At 34.5% G+C, this 17,998-nt stretch overlaps 3 protein-coding genes across 4 annotated transcripts in view; 1 reads left to right on the top strand and 2 right to left on the bottom strand.

Annotated features, from left to right (window-relative positions):
* Positions 1-3,440, top strand: part of LOC119837062 (5-oxoprolinase) — a 22,752-nt gene extending 19,312 nt beyond the window's left edge. For both annotated transcript variants that reach the window (XM_038362551.1, XM_038362552.1), the window contains exons 26-29: positions 380-515; positions 929-1,036; positions 1,958-2,055; positions 2,706-3,440. In XM_038362551.1, the coding sequence (XP_038218479.1) occupies positions 380-515; positions 929-1,036; positions 1,958-2,055; positions 2,706-2,852 (489 nt within the window). In that variant the 3' untranslated portion in view covers positions 2,853-3,440. The remainder of the gene's footprint in view (positions 1-379; positions 516-928; positions 1,037-1,957; positions 2,056-2,705) is intronic.
* Positions 3,441-3,794: 354 nt separating this feature from the next.
* LOC119837106 (serine/threonine-protein phosphatase 2A regulatory subunit B'' subunit gamma-like) lies at positions 3,795-8,850 on the bottom strand. The gene is made up of 7 exons (XM_038362608.1): positions 8,464-8,850; positions 7,231-7,582; positions 6,705-6,876; positions 6,246-6,434; positions 5,942-6,078; positions 5,358-5,571; positions 3,795-4,586 (listed from the first exon to the last, which is right to left on the bottom strand). Exons 1-7 carry the CDS (start codon positions 8,603-8,605, stop codon positions 4,359-4,361), a joined length of 1,434 nt encoding a protein of 477 aa, XP_038218536.1. The 5' UTR covers positions 8,606-8,850; the 3' UTR covers positions 3,795-4,358.
* Positions 8,851-9,301: 451 nt separating this feature from the next.
* Positions 9,302-14,970, bottom strand: LOC119837149 (facilitated trehalose transporter Tret1-like). The gene is made up of 8 exons (XM_038362671.1): positions 14,767-14,970; positions 13,797-14,117; positions 13,461-13,566; positions 12,920-12,994; positions 12,261-12,478; positions 11,311-11,493; positions 9,712-9,805; positions 9,302-9,447 (listed from the first exon to the last, which is right to left on the bottom strand). The coding sequence occupies exons 1-8, from the start codon at positions 14,968-14,970 to the stop codon at positions 9,302-9,304; spliced, it is 1,347 nt and encodes a 448-aa protein (XP_038218599.1).
* Positions 14,971-17,998: the final 3,028 nt, after the last annotated feature.

The raw sequence follows: 17,998 nt of genomic DNA, 5'->3' as shown, positions 1-17,998 counted from the left end.
TCGAAATTCAAATGTAATATTTTTTTATAATTAAGTGTAACAGTATTTATGGCCAGACTAAGTATATATATATATACACTACAGATTTTTATGTTTTTTTTTTAATAGATAGAGACAAGAGGAAAGTTTATATGTATTATAAAATCTATTTAACTAGACCGAATTTAACGCGTGCGAAGCCGGGGGCAAAAGCTAGTCTCAAATGTATCGAATTTAAAAAAATCGGTATATCTGGTATCCGAGGCTGAGAGAATTTTTGGAATTAGTCTTATAGTTACTGAGATTAGTTCTAAAAAACCAATATTCAGCCCTATATTAGTTTAGACATGCTCTGTGCAATCATGGTCTACCGTTTTGTAAAGTCGGTTAATCACCCCAGGGTCCAGGTTGGCCAGGCACTGGAGGTGTCCACACCCACATGACAAACACGAGGATTACTGACGTGGAGATCATTGAGACTCGATATCCGCTGATGGTGCCCACCTTCTCATTGAGGTCCGGATCTGGTGGAATGGGTAAGAAATCTATTCCTTATGTCATAACGGGCAACTGAACTGGTTCGCCTGATGGTAAGCGATCACCACCGCCCATGAATAGAGCAGAAGTAGGGCTTCTAAGCATGCGCTGTCCGCTTTTAAAGGGTAAGGGACAAGCAAAGAATTGAAGATGGGAACAAGGGAATAGTATAGGAAAGGTGAGGAAAAGGAACCGGGCCTCCGGCTCCCCTACTCACGAAACATGAAACACAGTAGCACGCTACAATTTTGCGTCTCCTGTGGGGGTGTGGTACATCCCCGGTGCGAGTTGGCCTAATTCGTGCCGAAGCGTGCTCGACTCCCAAATGTAGAAAAATAAACACTATTTTAAATTAACAAGACTATAAGAACCTTATTTCAATACATGAAATAAATAAGACAACATTTTTCAGGGAAATGGTCCGGTGGTGACGGCGTGGTTCGCGAGCTGGTGTTCCGAAGGACGGTGCAGTTGTCCGTACTCACTGAAAGAAGGGTCTTCCAGCCTTATGGAATGAACGGTAGTGTCTGGGTTATATGGGACAACATATAATATAAAGCTGAAGAGTTTGTATATTTGAACGCACTAATCTCAGGAACTATGGTCCGATTTGATAAATTCTTTCAGTGATAGATAGTCCATTTATTGAGGAAGGCTATAGGTTATGTATGTAATACAGGCAAGCCGGGGCGGACCGCTAGTATAAAAAATAAGCATGTTCAGTTATTAAATTTAGAAATTTCGAAAGAAAAAAATTGATTACGAAGGGATTTCGGGGATTCGAACCCGGGTTCTGTGACAAACCGTAGCAACGCCTAGCCTCTCGGCCACCCATAATCCCACCTCAGTAATCGAATTTCTTCTAGTCTTCAGTTATAAAATTTCCCTATCTTGCAATAGTCCTACACCGGCCGTGGACTGCCCAGGGCTGTATCTCCATGGAGTAGTCACGGGCAGGCTGCGGCTGGTGTCCCACAACACATTAAATTCTCTAAGGCCTCTGCGTGTTGGATCTGTGTCAATATTGGGTTATGGTCAAATTGTAATTAAATTGTTAATGACTAGCAGTCCGCCCCGGCTTCGTCCGTGGTACATATTATAGCCTATGCCACTCGATGAATTTGCAGCTTTGTAATGGTGAAATATTTTTTTTCAATCGGTCCATTTGTGTAAGAGCATACAAAAATACAGAAGTTTCTTCTTTATAATATAAGTGTAGAAATGAAAATATGATCAGGGTCAGATGGGGCACTTGGAAACGCGGGGTACGAAACGTATTACAACCTGTCCTTTGTCCTTTTTCGAGCCTCAAACTATCTTTCCGCCAAATTTCATCAGAAAATGAAATCAGTCCATTGTTTTTGGCCTGAAGAAGAGACACACAGAGTTTCTTTAGCATATATAATTTTAATAATTACTTAAACTAACTAAACTATTTCAGGAGGTGAACCTGGTAAAAGAGGTCTGAACCTTTTGCAAAGAGTCAATGGGAGACTTATCAATTTGGGTGGAAAGGCCTCCATAGAAGCGTACCCTGGGGTGAGTTGTAGATAAGAGAAGATAGTCATAAGAGTTAGTAGGTTCGATTCCAATATAATGCTATATTGTATCATATGGTGTTATATGACTTCATAATATTATATGTCTAGTAAAAAAATCAGGGTAACTATATGTTAATTTGGTAGTGTGTTGAAATCAACAAATTTATCTACCGCGCGTATCGCGTAGGAATATCGGGATAAAAAGTTGCCTATATGTTATTCCAGTTGTACAGCTGTCTACGTACCAAATTTCATTGCAATCGGTTAGTTTTTGCGTGAAAGAGTAACAAACATACACACATCCTTACAAACTTTCGCATTTAAAATATTAGTAGGATTTACACTAGAGACAATTCAGTTTTCTTAACCATTCTTATACACGGGCATTTTTTATAGTTTAGTCAAATTATAATTAAGCAGCAAAGTAATTTCATAGTGATTTACATTTTAGTACAATCGATACGCGCATATCCTTATTTCCGACCGATTATATGTACGCATGTGTGCGTGCAGCCCCGTGTACAAAGACCGCTGATTCGTTGGATCTATGTGTGCGTGTTTCATTGTAACTCATGCTGCACCCTTAAAAAATAATTAAAACACACCTGAGAAAAGATAATTCATGTTTGTAATCCAAACTATTTCCAGGATAAATACATAATGAGCTCTCCGGGCGGTGGCGGTTACGGCGTGCCCGGGACAGCCGGTCCAGATGTTCGTACAGGCGAGAAATTCAACAAATTTGTTGAAAGGGGAAGCGTGTATGAGTATAGAAGTGCGCAGGAGTCGATATAAGCGTATAAACAGTTATCAACAAGTTAATATGCGTTTTGGTTTCAATATCGAGATGTATTAAATAGAAAACAATAAAAAAAGACAATAAATATTTACAATTTACTAGAATATCGCACATTTTAACAATTCTTTTATTTCATTTTATTTTTTATGATATTGTTTTATATCAATATACTGCTTCAATTAATTTCAAGTAATTAATAATTTTTTTTATTTGTTTATATATATTTACAACACAAGCACAAAATAGATTTCTAAGAGAGATTTAATTTCTCTTATTATTTACATAATTTTAAGTTGTGTAACTTGATCAAATTTTTATAGATTAATATGTATTTTTATACTCTATAATTTATTTTAATAATATCTGTGCATTTTTAGCTTTAAAGTTAAGTACAAACAAACAGTACAATTTTCATTATATACTGTAGACTTTATATTTCAGAGTGCAATAATAAGAATTTAGTAATACATAGGTTTTTCTGAAATTCAATATACAAATGTTATTTATATATTTTACACTTATATTGTTATATTGGTGTTTTCGTTGCTAAAAATACGTAGTTTGGTTGAAATAAATGCAATTCAGAAAATTGTCTATTATTTCTTAAACCTAAACCTAAAAAAAATTAAATTGGTATTGAAATAAGAATACATTTATATGTTTATTTCTTCTTATAAGCAACACGAATACAAAAACACAAAATTTTTATATCTGCAGGATATAAAATAGAACTCAATTTTGTTTCAATATTTATTGAAGTGAAAATTCTTTAGAATCGTTGTGATTTCAAACCTGATGCAACGGAAAAAACGACAGGTAAGAGAAATACAAACATGTGTAGAATGAAGCCGGCAAGGAACGAGACAGAATTATACATAGTATTTTATTCATTCGATTGTCGATTTATTGAAGTTTCATTTCTGTCAATCGCACACACGCCATTTTTTTTTATTAATATAAAAAAGAGGTCACAGTTATCTGAACGGTATAAAAATGTAAATAAGTACATCGTATATCGTCATTTAATTTCAATCTTGAAATAGCGACACTGGTATAATATAAAGTAGACATTTCTCAAACTTAATCATTAGAAAGAACAAATACTAAGTGAATTCTAGACAAATCTTGAGAAAAATGCTCAACTCTGCAATATTTTCATATTCATTTATACCACTGAGATGTTACATTATCGAAATTTCTACAACAATCCCATAAATATTGAATATTTTTAAAGGCAGAAAATTCTAGATAAATTCCTTAGATCTCCAAAATCATATTTTGAATTATAATCCACAGTATTCAATAGAATATAAAAGTCCATATAAACTTCTAGAACAATCTCAATCTAACTACCACGCCATTGCATGCTGATCATTCCAGAACATTTCACAACTTTCCGCAACACACCAGGACTTTCCAGTATATTCCACAACTTTCCACAATCTTTCCAAACACACTATTACCCTAAGAGTTCCAGAACACTCCAGAGCCTTCCAGAACATTCACGAATGGTCCCCAGCAGCGGCCAGCGCCTCCCTATTCTCGTACGCCCAGAAGCCGTGCAGTTCCAGCAGTATGGACACGGCCGTGTGGCCCTGCCCACTCCGGATCAGGTCCTGGAGGGTGATACGAGATGGGTGTTCTGGACGGATCATGTCGAAGATTTCGTCTTTAACGTCGTCGAAGTTGACCGGTTCCGCGCCGTGGGCTATCATTTGCTCTTGTATTGCCTGAAAATTGAGTTTTAAAATAGACTAACTGCACGCCCCGGCTCTGCCCGTAGTCATTTATCGTAATGGAGATAACATACAACTCAATGGCAACTCTGGCATGTTTTGGGGGAGGACTATATCCAATATTGGACTAATCTGGGATGAATGGATGGATGGATGGAAACTATACTATCTACTCTACTATCTAATCTACTATAGTAATGCATTATAAATTTCTCATTTATAAAGTATTTCAATGGTATAAAACTAAAAATAAAATTTAACAAAGGCCGCGTTCCATGGATACAATATTGTTATCATTGAAATAATGTTTCGTATTGGTTGTGATGTGATTCTTAATCATCTCAATAGACGGCGTGGCGGCTTAGGCACGTAAAGCCGAAAGAATAGAAGAAATTCGATTACTGTGGCGGGATCACGGGTAGCCGAGATGCTAGGCGTTGCTACGGTTTGGCAAAAAACGCGGGTTCGAATCCCGCCTCGTGATCAAATTTTTTCTATTCTTTCAAATATTCTCAACTATACTTTCTTAAAAGTTGGATCATACAGCACTGGTATGCAGATTTGATTGAAATCGGTTGAGTTGATTAGGAGTCCATGGGGAGCAAATTATGTGACACGTAATTTATATATTAAGATTTTAATCAAAACAGACCTGGGAGAAAAACCTCAATTCCTATAAATATACTACCTATGATCTAACCTAACTAATCTTTCAATATAAAACAATTATATATATACGTTAATTGCATTTATACTAAAACTCACCTTAAAGAAATAATTCAGCGTAAACGCGTCCAAATACCCCTGTGAGTTTATATCCAAGACCCTGAACAGATAAGCGAGCGCGGCCGGCTGGCGCCTGTTCTCCAGCGCTAACACTAGATCTAGATATGTCTTATAGTCCATTTCCCCGTCGTACGTGAGACATTGCTGAAATACACGTTGTAGGAACGCTCGCGTCAATGTTCCTGATCCATACCTGTTAAACACGTGTTTATTAGAATACTTAGATGTAAGACCCAAAATTACTATTTATTTAATACTTTATTGCACACACAGAAGATAGAGAAATACGGAAAGATCCTACAATAAAAGAAAAACATGTACAAATGGCATTATACAGAGGTACAAGAAGTTGGGCACTCTAAAATCTAAAATGGGGTCATATCACCTATTACCATCAGGCGAACCACCGCTCAGTTGCTTGCTAATGACATAAAAAAAATTTGCAAGCATTTGATTTATTTATTTTACTCTGAAACAAATATTATACAATACAATTTTACCCAACTACCCTACAATATAGATGAAAAAAAAAGATCGTTTGTATATGTGTAAATCGCACTCACCCTGCCAATTCATTTATGCTCAGCATCCCGTTATGATCTCTGTCGAGATTAAGGTACTGCCCGTAGACTCTCAGAGCTGATGCTGCACTGAACCAGTTCTGTTCTTGCAGTTCCATTGGTAGATCTTCTTCCCGAAGCTGATTTATTTAAGTTTGATTAATTTCTATAGTAAACCGACTTCAAAAAAAGCGGGAAGTCCTCATTTCAACTGTTTTTTTTTTGTGTTTTTTCTGAGAACCTTCGACAGGGTCATTTTACATAACAGAAACTATTAAATATTAAGTGTTTTAATAAACAGGATTACCTCCAATAAATCGTCCAAAAATGAACAGGAGAGCACATCCCTTATTCTCACCCTGCCCACCCTGAGGGGATCTAGAAAGAAGAGGAACTTCCTCGCCGCCGTGCACACGTAGAACGACGTGAAGGAGGAGTCCAGACCATCTAGTGCCGCTAGCGACGGTACCAATTCTGCTATATAGCTTTCGAGATCCTGGAATGTTTTGGACATTACAATTATCGTGAAGAATTTTAAAGAATACAAAAAAAAACTGGCGTGTTTAAAGAATTTATAAGCATTTATATAACAAATAACAACATTCAAACTCAAACTCAAACATTTATTTGTTCTTAGAAGAAGCACTTTTGACTCATCATAACACAGTTTTAACGTTTACCACTGGTTCAGAAAGCAGTTTCTACAGAGAAAAACCGCAAGAAACTCTATAGTTGCTCTTATAAAATTTACGATGCTGTTACATACATGCTCTGTTAAATAGCCCTGTCCCGTCACATCATACAAGGAAAGGCCGATCCTTGTCTGCTGAAGCCACACCCTCCTCATCACGTAATTGAACAGAGACACGCCTCTCACGCGACCCACCCCACCTTCTGCGGCTTGCAGCCTTCCAAATACTTCCGCTGTGAAGTATGGTCTAGAACAACATTATTTCTGGGTGCGCGTTAATTACATTAGAAGGTCATCTCAATACAAATCTTAGGTAGTTCTAATAAAAAAGTATTGAGAACTTTTTTAAATAATTACAACAAACTTACATTAGAAACTTACATATTAAAAAAGATCATGTAAATTTGGGAGTGTGGGGTCGAATCAAACAAATCTTGTGACAAAATCTCAGAGAACTGTTTTTAAATACATGAATTTGTTCAATTGTGTAATTTATGTTTAAAAACCTAAACCTTTTTAGTGTAAAGTCTAGTTGTTGACCTGAACTAAGGTGTATTCTATAATAACATATCGGATATTTTATATACAACTTCTCACTTACCGATACTTAGGTCCAGCCTCATCGCGAACTTTCCTGAACTGCAAATAATCAATTGTCAGCTCGTCACTGCTGGCCATACTGTAGCATCCATTAGACTTCTCCAGCAGACTCCACAGATGCTTCAGCTCACTGTTATCCAGTAATTCCTTGCTTTTCTTCTGTAAAAATTGAGCTCTCGTTTCCTCCCTTAGTTTCTGTGAGAGGACATCATCAGATCTTGGCAGTTTGAAATAGAATTTTGGTATTTTCTTGTATGAGGCTTCATTTCCATCTATTTTAGGCTTGTACAATTGTTTGAAGGTGTCTAGTTCTATCTTTTCGCTTTCTTCTTTTGTAGTACTGGTGCCAGTATCTATAGATTTTTAGAAATTAATGCAATACTCAAATATGTAATGGTTTCATACATATTTTTACATTTATTTGCCTAAATAGTTCTTCATTGATATTTAACACTTCAAAGCTACAGATATATTTGCACTATGCGAGTGAAACCGCGCGAACAAGTATTACAATATACTTGATCAAGTAATAAAAATATTCATAATTTTATACAACTCACAACAAGTACAGTTTAGTACTTCTACAATCACACAAAGTACCTGGATGACGGGTATTTTTTTTTATATTTTTTATAAATTGTGTTTTTGGGAAATTATATTTAAGTACGAATTACATACTAATAAAATGATGAAATATGAATAATATTTTTCGATCTTACCGACAGAATAATAAAAAAATATGAACTGGTTATTTAAAGAAAAAAATCGTGAGTGCAATTAGTTTCATATTATATTAGAAACAAATACTTAATTTTTTACAGTTTATCAATCAATCAATTACGCAAGTGTATATGTATATTTATGTCATCACAGTTTTAATTTTTAAATCGGATTTAAATCTAGTACTTCTTTCCATACTATATTGCGGGTATGTCGAGGATTTTCATTTGAAAGATTGACTTTTAATGTAGTTGGTCGCTTAATTCTAGGAAATGCCATGTTGTTAAAAAAGTAAGTTTAAGTCGATAAAACACGAATATGACATTTTCTAAAAATGATTCCTAGCTAGATTGATTTATCGCCCCCGAAACCCCCTATACTAAATTTCATGAAAATCTTTGGAGCCGATTCCGAGATTCCAATTATATATATATATACAAGAATTGCTCGTTTTAAGATATAATATTAGTTAATTATCTAGACTAATTTAAAGCACATGCTCAAATTTAATTACCATCAAGCTTTTTTATGTACTTTCTCAAGCGCTCCTTCAATTTGTTATTGATTTTTATTTGCTCCTCATCCAATTTGACTATATCCGTCGTTACATTATTTTGAGTTTCGACAGATTTACTTTCCTTCTTTATTTCAGACATGTTTTGTTATAGATATGCAATTCAACCTTTATTACAGAGTATTAGCGTGAGAATTCAGATTATTTTACGCAACCACTCTTCCACAATGTAAGCACAAATGAATTAATAATACTTTACTTCAACGTATTTAAAAAACCGATTTGCAAATAATTTGACAATCGTTGCATTCGTTTAACTTCTTTCAAAGATTTCTCGACTCTCCAGTTTTGTTTACAAATAACACTCCAATGTAGCCAAAAAATATTGTCTATTGAGTTATGACACATGACTGCTGACATTTCGCTTTTGGCAACGTTAAAGCACAGATAACATAATACTATCTAGTCAAAGTAACAAATAATTTTCGGATTAAATACAATCCACACGGCCTCGGGCCAAGTACCTATTTAACGAATGTTGAATGTAATTTATTTCTAGCAGTTTAAATTTAATTTCATAAGGTTATAATATGTACCTGTTGTGTTTTATTTTGGTAAAAAATTCAAATAGGTATTATGTTAATAGATATTTTGAAGGACCCATTTATAATAAAATTATATGTACAGCTTAAAAGTATAGTTAGGTACCTAACATGGCCTAAATGTTAATATAACTTTTTTTAATAGTAAATCATTTTATAAAGCTTTCGAATATTTTTTTGAGATAAATGGATATTTTTTGCATAGGACCTTAAATAAATTAAACACAGACTGAGATTCACGTTTTATTAAGAGATCGTGGTTTAGCAAATTGCAGTTGTATAACATCAACAGTCAGTCCTTTCGTCTCTGGCATGAAGAAGACGCAGAATATTGCAGTCAGCAAACACACCACGGCAAAGATATAGAATACACCGCCTAATCCTGGAAAATAGATAAATATTAAAATATTATGCACTAAAACCGCTAACCCGCACTTGGCGAGCGTGCTTAATTATGAACCCTCATAGAAGGCCTGTGTCCCACCAGTGGGAACATGAAATATGGTCTCATGATGATGATGTACTAAAAATTAACAAATAGCATATAACAAAGAATTAAATCCAGTGTATAGATAACTATTAAAAATTTTAATTTTCTTTTTTATTTTGCAATGTCATGAAATCATGTCATATTGTTCACGCTTACCTATATAACTAACGAGGGGGTTGAAAATAAAGAGTACTATAAAGAATCCAAGGAAGGCCCATTCCATAGCGAATATAGACGCGAAGCTTTTTATCTGAAACAATCGGGATAAGTTTTCATTCATAATATTAGAGACTACAAACAATGAAAATACTAGAGACTACACATAATAATAGGTTATGTCGGTCACTTGCTCGAATGTGCAAATCAAAAGGTGAATGATGACATATGCAAATATTATTTCCCTACAAGAGTGTAAAAAATTATATTACGCGAATGTTTTCATGCGCGATTCTTGAATGATTCGGTCATAAACTTAAAAAATATAATTATCATATTAATTATGTGGTAAATACAATGTAGATCATACTACCATTTTTATATGTATGTCTATACTACTATTGTAAAGAGGAAAGATTGTATGATAGTATGTTTGTAATGTTTTCACACAAAAACTACTGGATCGATTTCAAAAATTATTTCATCGTTAAAGCTGCAACTTCACGTCTTAGTGGTATGCCACTATGTGCTTCAGCTGAACTTTAACTTCCATGGTCCAATGATGTGGATGATTCAAAATTTAAACTAACTAAATGGGAGGTACGTCATTGCATACTAATAATTATTTTTAACAAGAAAACTAAACTGTCATCAAGTTGCCCGAAATTGATAACATCTTTTTAAAGTCGATATAAAGCGGCGGCATTTTTAAAAATCGAACTGTAATTTAGTACCACAGTCTAAAAATCTTTCCTTTATAAAAGGGTAAAGCTTCTTATAATGTATGAAGTAATTACGAAGTGGAGAAAGGTTAAGTTTAGTTTATATCTTAAATATTATCTAGATTATTTTATTTGGTGGCTTGGTTTTTCTGGTCAAAATGTAAGGAAGAAAGTTGTAACGATAAAAATCTTAGAGATTATACAATACCTAAGATTATTTTGTTAGATAAATTGTTGTTATCAGTGTTTAAGTTTGAGGTTTGGGAAAAAACGTATTTGCTCAACTTTATTACGTAGAAAATCTTTAAATATGAAATAACGGGTGTAAAAGGTACCATAATATGAATCCTTTGTACATATCATAGAGATTACGACTGTCTATAGACATATACGTAGTTTTTGTTGGTAGAAGTTCAACATGACATCTTTAGATAGAAGTTATTACGGACGCGTTCTCAAATATATTAGGATATCTTCGTATACACTTATTGATAAAATGAAATCAAATAATCAAATGCATTTATAACAAAAACTAAACCGTTTTGTAATTGTCAGAACAAGACCAAATGGGACCACACGGGAGTCACCAGTCTAATAAAAGAATATTCATCAAAATCGGTTCATCCAGTCGAAAGTTCTAAAGTTCAAATTTTTTTCTGACAAAGCCAAAAAAAAACTGTTGTAGTAAAAATTCCTTCTCTTTTTGAAATCGAAAGTCGGTTAATACATTCTACTGTCTTTTTAAATAATAGTGCACGAATAATTTACTTTAAAATGAGAGCCCGTAGTTTCCAAGATAACTTCGTTCTACGATTTCAAAAACTGTAATTAGGGGATAGTTGGGATTATATTTGTTATCTGTGGTGTAGATACTCACCTCAGGTAAGAATACTTCTGCGCAGTAGATATACGGAATGGTGCCAGCACCAATTGTATAGGAGAGGCAGAAAAGATATATGAATACCGCAGTCGTCCAATTGGGTCCCCATTCAAACTGAATTTGGGTTGCTAGAAGTACGCAGCAAACCGCCGCTGCTACTGATGAATACACCATGAGTGGCTGTATGACATAGAAATTCCGTTAAATCAAAAAATTTAATAAAAAAAAACTTTATTAATCACCAAATCATAGACAAATAAATTCTATAAATAAACTCTATAAAAGCACAACAGGCAGTTAAATTGGGGTTGCAAGTAAAGAAATTTATAGTATTTCCTTAAATGATTAAAACATTAGGAGGGTAAGAAAGGCATGCAGGCGATATTTTCGTAATTAACATTAGCATTGGACTTTGCTACGCATAAACACAGTTAAACACACTGTTTATCATTACATTATCATCTAAATTATCACACTTGATCGAATACAGAGTACCTATACGTAAGCAAACAAATGATTTAATCCCGGCAATCCTAATAAGGATAATAAGGATAGGATAATAATCTCTTGTTGTATTGTTACCGATCCACTTAACAAGGATACGAAATTAAAATTAAATCAGTCCTTTTAAAGTAGTTCGAAATAAGTGGTTACATTCAGATATAAAGGGAAAGCTAATAAAAGCGTGTTAAAACTGATTGATATGATTAAAGAAGAGATAGAAAGAAAGAAAGACTCTTTCTTTCTTTCTTTCTATATGATTAATATAATGCCCACTAAATATTAGTTTCATGGTTTCAAAGCCCGTGCTTCATTTTGAGTGTTGTGACTGTACTGCTTTTATTGTTACTTAATGTAAGTTGATATGTATTCTAAATTTTCTGTTGCTTAGCAACGCATTTACAACTCAAACAGAGATATGATTTTGTGTCCTATAACCTCCTTACCTTCCGCCCTAAAACCTCAACAAGGTAGGCCGCTATCATTCCGGACACCACAGTCACGATAGCGAATATAACACTGGATAACGTGGTAGACATGCTTGGTACTGCCTTCCCGAATAGCGGTGCTGCATACACCTGCACCACGACCAGACCTTGGAAGACTGTAGCTGAGTACAGCACGAGGCAGACGACCAGAGCGCGACGGGATGATCTAGATTTTTCTAGAACATACAGAGAACTATGTATTTTTTATTTATACACTAATGTGATAAGAAATATTTTTAATCCGGTTGCGAAAATTGTTATGGTTTTTAACTATTACGTTAAAATAAGCTAAAAACACGCTTTTATAGAAAATCGAATTTTATCAAATTAGAATATTTTTTATTATCGTCGGCAATGGAGCTGGTGGGTCGCCTGATGGTAAGCGCTACCACGGGCCGCGGAGGCGTAAGGTCGATTGCAGACCTTACACCTCTACAAATGGATTGCCGAGTTCAAATAGAATAAAGATCATTATTGGATATTGTCATCGTTCCTCGATATTTCTTAAAAAGTAAATGAAATCGGTTCAAACATTCAAACATACAAGTGAAGCCAATAAAAAGCTTGTTAAAAACATAGATGGCAATAAAATAAATCATGTAGGTGTAAACACTCACTCATAAATCTCCAAACAGACAGTTTTTCTTTGGGTTTCAACTCCGGTTTTAACATTTCTTCCTCAGGCGTTGCCTCTGCGAATAAATATCGGAGAACGTTTTCATTCTAGACCCCATAAATAATTATTATCATCAATTTTTAAGGTTAAAAAAACACTCTTATTGGCTTATTAACATTGAGACCAATTAAGATACGTATACGTATACTTATTACGTGAAGTAGAACTTAAACAAATACTAACTGCACGCCCCGGCTCCGTCCGGATAGTCTTTTATCGTAGTTGATATAATATAAACTATCCTATTTTTTAAGTTGGATCAAACTGCACATGGTGTGCAATTTTGATTACAGTACCTTAGGAGTCCATGGCGGACAAACAAAGTGTTGTTAATATTATTTTTATATATTACAGTATTATAGTACTTTAAGAAATACTATTAACCATAACTACACATTAATACTATACTAGCTATAAAATTCCTTGTATTTAAAGTTTATTCTATAGTATAAATAAAAACCGTATAATAAACAAGTACATACCATCCAATTCAGGATTTAGGAGTCTCTTAATGTGTTTTATCTCCTGTTCGACCTCGTTCGAGTTAGCATTCAAACTTTTGTAATGCGCAATAGAGAGAGCAGCTTCCTGTATTAAAAAACACTGAATTATCGACTAACAAAGGAAACACAACAGTTAAATTGAGAACCGAGAGAGATTCTTTTTAGGAACGTCGGTTGAAATAACTGTACAATACAACCACGACAAAATCAGGATTCATTCAATCATTAAAATGTAATTTCATTAGCCCTTTAAGTTCATCTACTAGATATACAATCCTTAAAATAGCTCAATCACACCAATATGAAAGTACTCACGCGTTCCCGTCCCTTGATCATCAGGTACAACGCGGAGTCCTTCACCAGAGTAATCAGCAGACCTCCAACACCAGCCAGACCCAATGTTATGTAGTTCATAACATTGTATGGCACCAAACCGCCTAGCAGGTAGGAAGTGAGCATGCCAAATCCGAAAAACATAAGCACACTAGATGCCATCGAACCACGTATGGATTCTTGGCAGAACTCGCTCACGTACACGGGTATAATGAGAAGAGTGCAACTGGTGATCCCTGATATGAATATTGCTAGCAAAATGGCTTCCACGTAATTGAAGGATATGATGATTATCCAAGAGATCTGTGGAATCGATTGTTATTATTATTAATATAATTTTAATTTATACTTTCTCAGATATACACAGTTAATTTATAGTTGTGAATTAAAAAAACAATATAAAAGTGAAGTCCCGTGTCCCCTAGTGGGGTATGGGGCAGATGATGTACATCTGTTTCACTGATCGATTTTCTTTACGGACAAGTAGGTGATCAGCCTTCTGTGTCCTGCCAGACCGAGACATTTTTTTTTTGTGCGTCCCCACCGGGAATTGAACCCAGGACCCCTCGGTTCTACGCTCACGCGTTAACCACTGTACCAAGGAGGCGGTCAAAGAGGTTTTGCAGTGATCCCTACCAGGCAACTACAAGTAAAAAAAAACCAAATATTATTATGTTGCTTAATTTTTTTTTTATTACTTTCATTTACGGAAATATTAAATTGGGATGAAGTATTTACAAAAAGCAACGAGGGCTGTGAATTTTGAAGATACTCCGATAAATACTATTTATAATTATCGTAAAAAGAGAGAATAACTTTATTATAGAGTTAATATAACTAACTTTTTTATTTTTTTTTTTTAAATAAAAATTTCTAACTCGAATATGTAAAACCACAGAAAATACTACACACAGACTATACTAGACGAAACTATAGAACATATGAGCCTTACCATTTGCAGCGAATACAGGGCGAAACAAGTATATTTCCTTCCAAACTTTTCCATCAGGATTCCCACAAATGGTAGCGTTAGAAGGGCGCTGATGCAAGACAGGCTTCCCAAGAGGGACACTTCGAAATCTGACATCATCCTATTGAGGGGCGTATTCGGGGAGGTAAAGAGGTCCATGGTTGATGAGGGCCATGTGAAAGACATGCCCAACATGAAGCAGAGGCCGCTTACTGAAAAAACTATCTGTTATTAACTGTTTATCCAAGACTATACCAAATACATGGTGATTTTATCGTTTGAATTACCAGGTGTACAAAAATATATGGATTTAGTTCAAAATATAAAGAGATTTCGTAGGGAACTCGTGATAACTTTGAATTATATAGAGGTTCGAATTAGTAGGACTGTATTTGTTATTATAAAACACGTCGTATCACTTATAATAAGATAATCTTACGAAATTTGTGTATCGTCACCGATCTTTTATATGTTTAAATCCAATCTGTCCTTTTAAAGTGGGTTTATAAATAATGTATGGAGTCAGTTACATACAAATATACAAGTGAAGATAATAAAAGCGACCTTATAATAGAGGATTTTGATTATTCAATCCTCAAAATAGACAATTTTATTTGGTGTATTAATGGTAAATAATATAATATTTAAAAGTAACTTGAGAGAGCTTATATTCTTTAAAACTTTTAAAAATATGTTAATTTTTGTATTATATGATATAAGTTTTAACTCTGTAGGTACAATCATTATACCTTTAGGTATTTATACTAGCTATCCGCCTGTAGGTACCTCCGCCCACACAATCAAAGGAAAAGTAGACACTCCCGGGTCTTTATATGTATAGTTCGCATTCCCGTGGGATTTCCGGGATAAAAACTATCCAATGTCCTTTCTCGAATCTCAAACTGCCTCTGTATCAAATGTTATTCAAATCGGTTCAGCGGTTTAGGCGTGAAGAAAAGACCGGCAGATTTTTTTGCTCTTATAATATTAGTAGGGCAAGACGCACTTAACGTTAACACTACAGATATAGTAGTAACTAGCTGTTCGCCCCGGCTTCGCCCGTGGTACATATTTGTCACTCAAAAGTTTCTGAAGTTGCAACCTTCTAATGGTGAAAGAATTTTGAAAATCGGTCCATTAGTTTTGGAGTCCATTACAAACAAACAAACAAACAGAATACAAATTCTTCCTCTTTATAATATAAGTGTAGATATTAACTGTGATGTAACTGACATTTCACATATTTCCACGCTCAATATTTTGAAATATAAATAAAACAACTCTATTAAGACTTACCTATTACGGTAGCAATAACTTGATTTATAATAGCCATTTTTTAATACAACTCACACATAAATGCACAATTTTTTCTTAACTATAATCTTGACCGGAGTTTTTCAGAGATCTACATAAATGCGGAGTCGATGACACGTTACATACTTGATTATATGTGATAAGATGGATTAAATATTGTTTATACGGCATTTAACTATTGTTATAAGGCATTTCTTCAGGACACATACGTAGCTAGTCGCTATATTAATGTTTATTTCCGTGTAGCAGGTTTACTTTTTAGAGCACTGAATATTTTTTGTATATTACGGTCGGTAATATTACTATACGATTAGGTACATTGTTTGAAGGAATCTATTAGAAAAGGGAGGGATAACAAAATATCATCATCATCATCATCAGCCCATATATGTTCCCACTGCTGAGATACTGGCCTCCTATGAGGGTTCAGGCCCTAATCCACCACGCTGGCCAAGTGCGTGTTGGCAGATGTCACATGTCGTCGAACTTTTGATTCTTGGACATGCCGGTTTCCTCACGATGTTTTCCTTCACCGTTTCGAGCAGTGGTGATGTTATCTACTTGTGCAGATAAATTGAAAAATTTGTTTATTTCCTGCACGCTCGCCTGGTCTCGAACCCCGACTTATCGATTTTTATGGTCCGAGGTCCTCACCACTGAGTCACCACTGCATTAACAAAATATAGGAATAATAAGTATCTAAAGATCGGGAGTGCTAATGGATGACCCTTGATTTATCTCAATTTACAGCAAAATTAGTTATAACTTATCAACAATATTTTATTTTATTATATTTAAAACATTTTATCTCTTTGAAAATTCTCTCGCATAAAATCTTTATAACCCTATATAAACCTATATAATTACAATTGCACTAAATAAATCAGTATACTAATATATGTATAAATAAGATAGGTCATAGTGCGAGCTAGTCAGCCCGCCAGTTCGCATGTGCCTTGAAAAACCTATAGTTTTATTAAGTTTGTGATATTATGTTGTTCACAATTAATTTATTTTACCATTTACTTTCGATTTTTTTATGCAGTAAACGGGCATCTAAGCTGGTGGTTCACCTGATGGTAAGCGATCAGCACCGCCTATGAACATTCGCAGAGATAGTGCCTCTGCGAATAGGATGCTCACTTATAAGCAAAGGATTGACGAGTAAAAAGAAGGAATCGAAACGAGAATTCGGCTCACCCGCAAACTATACGAAACACAGAAGCATGCTACTATTTCACGGTTTTCTGTGAGGGTTCGGACTTTCCCCGCTGCGAGCTGGCCGTTTTTTCATGCCGAAGCGTCCTCGACTCGGATATATAATTTTTACTTAAATTTTGGATTGCTATAAGAGTCCGATGTTTGAAGGGGTTTCTCATTATTATATATACTCATATTTTGATCATCATTATCATTCATACTGATATTTTGTGCTTATCATGTTTGGATAATTTTAGAGTAGGTAATTACTTGTTTAAAACTCATGTTTATCTATTAATCGTGTTCCAGTAAAAATCCCTTGTTTTTTAGTACAAGCAACCGCAATGCATTGCAACCTTGTCCACACTGGTTTGCCCCTAAGGCGATGTTTCATGTTTAATAATTAATTAATTGTCATTCTTTATCTATGGGAATATTCAGACGTTGTGTACGGTGTGTGTTGGGAGATAAGTGAAACGACCGGAGTTCAAATCAAGACTAATATTTATTAGATCAAATAATCGATTATATATGGATAATATGCGTCATACATTAATATTTACTTACACTACTACACCATCCATCCAAAAGAAAAAAAAATTATTACATATTATTAGTGACATTTTTTTTTTTCATTTAGTTTTATTTTACATAATTATTTGGGTAAAACGAAGTTACAAAAAAAATAAAGTAAGATACA

This window comes from Zerene cesonia, chromosome 26, assembly GCF_012273895.1.
Source record: "Zerene cesonia ecotype Mississippi chromosome 26, Zerene_cesonia_1.1, whole genome shotgun sequence".
Lineage (NCBI taxonomy): Eukaryota > Metazoa > Arthropoda > Insecta > Lepidoptera > Pieridae > Zerene > Zerene cesonia.
The sequence above is the reverse complement of the archived record's forward strand: the minus strand, read 5'-3'. Positions and strand labels throughout refer to the sequence as shown.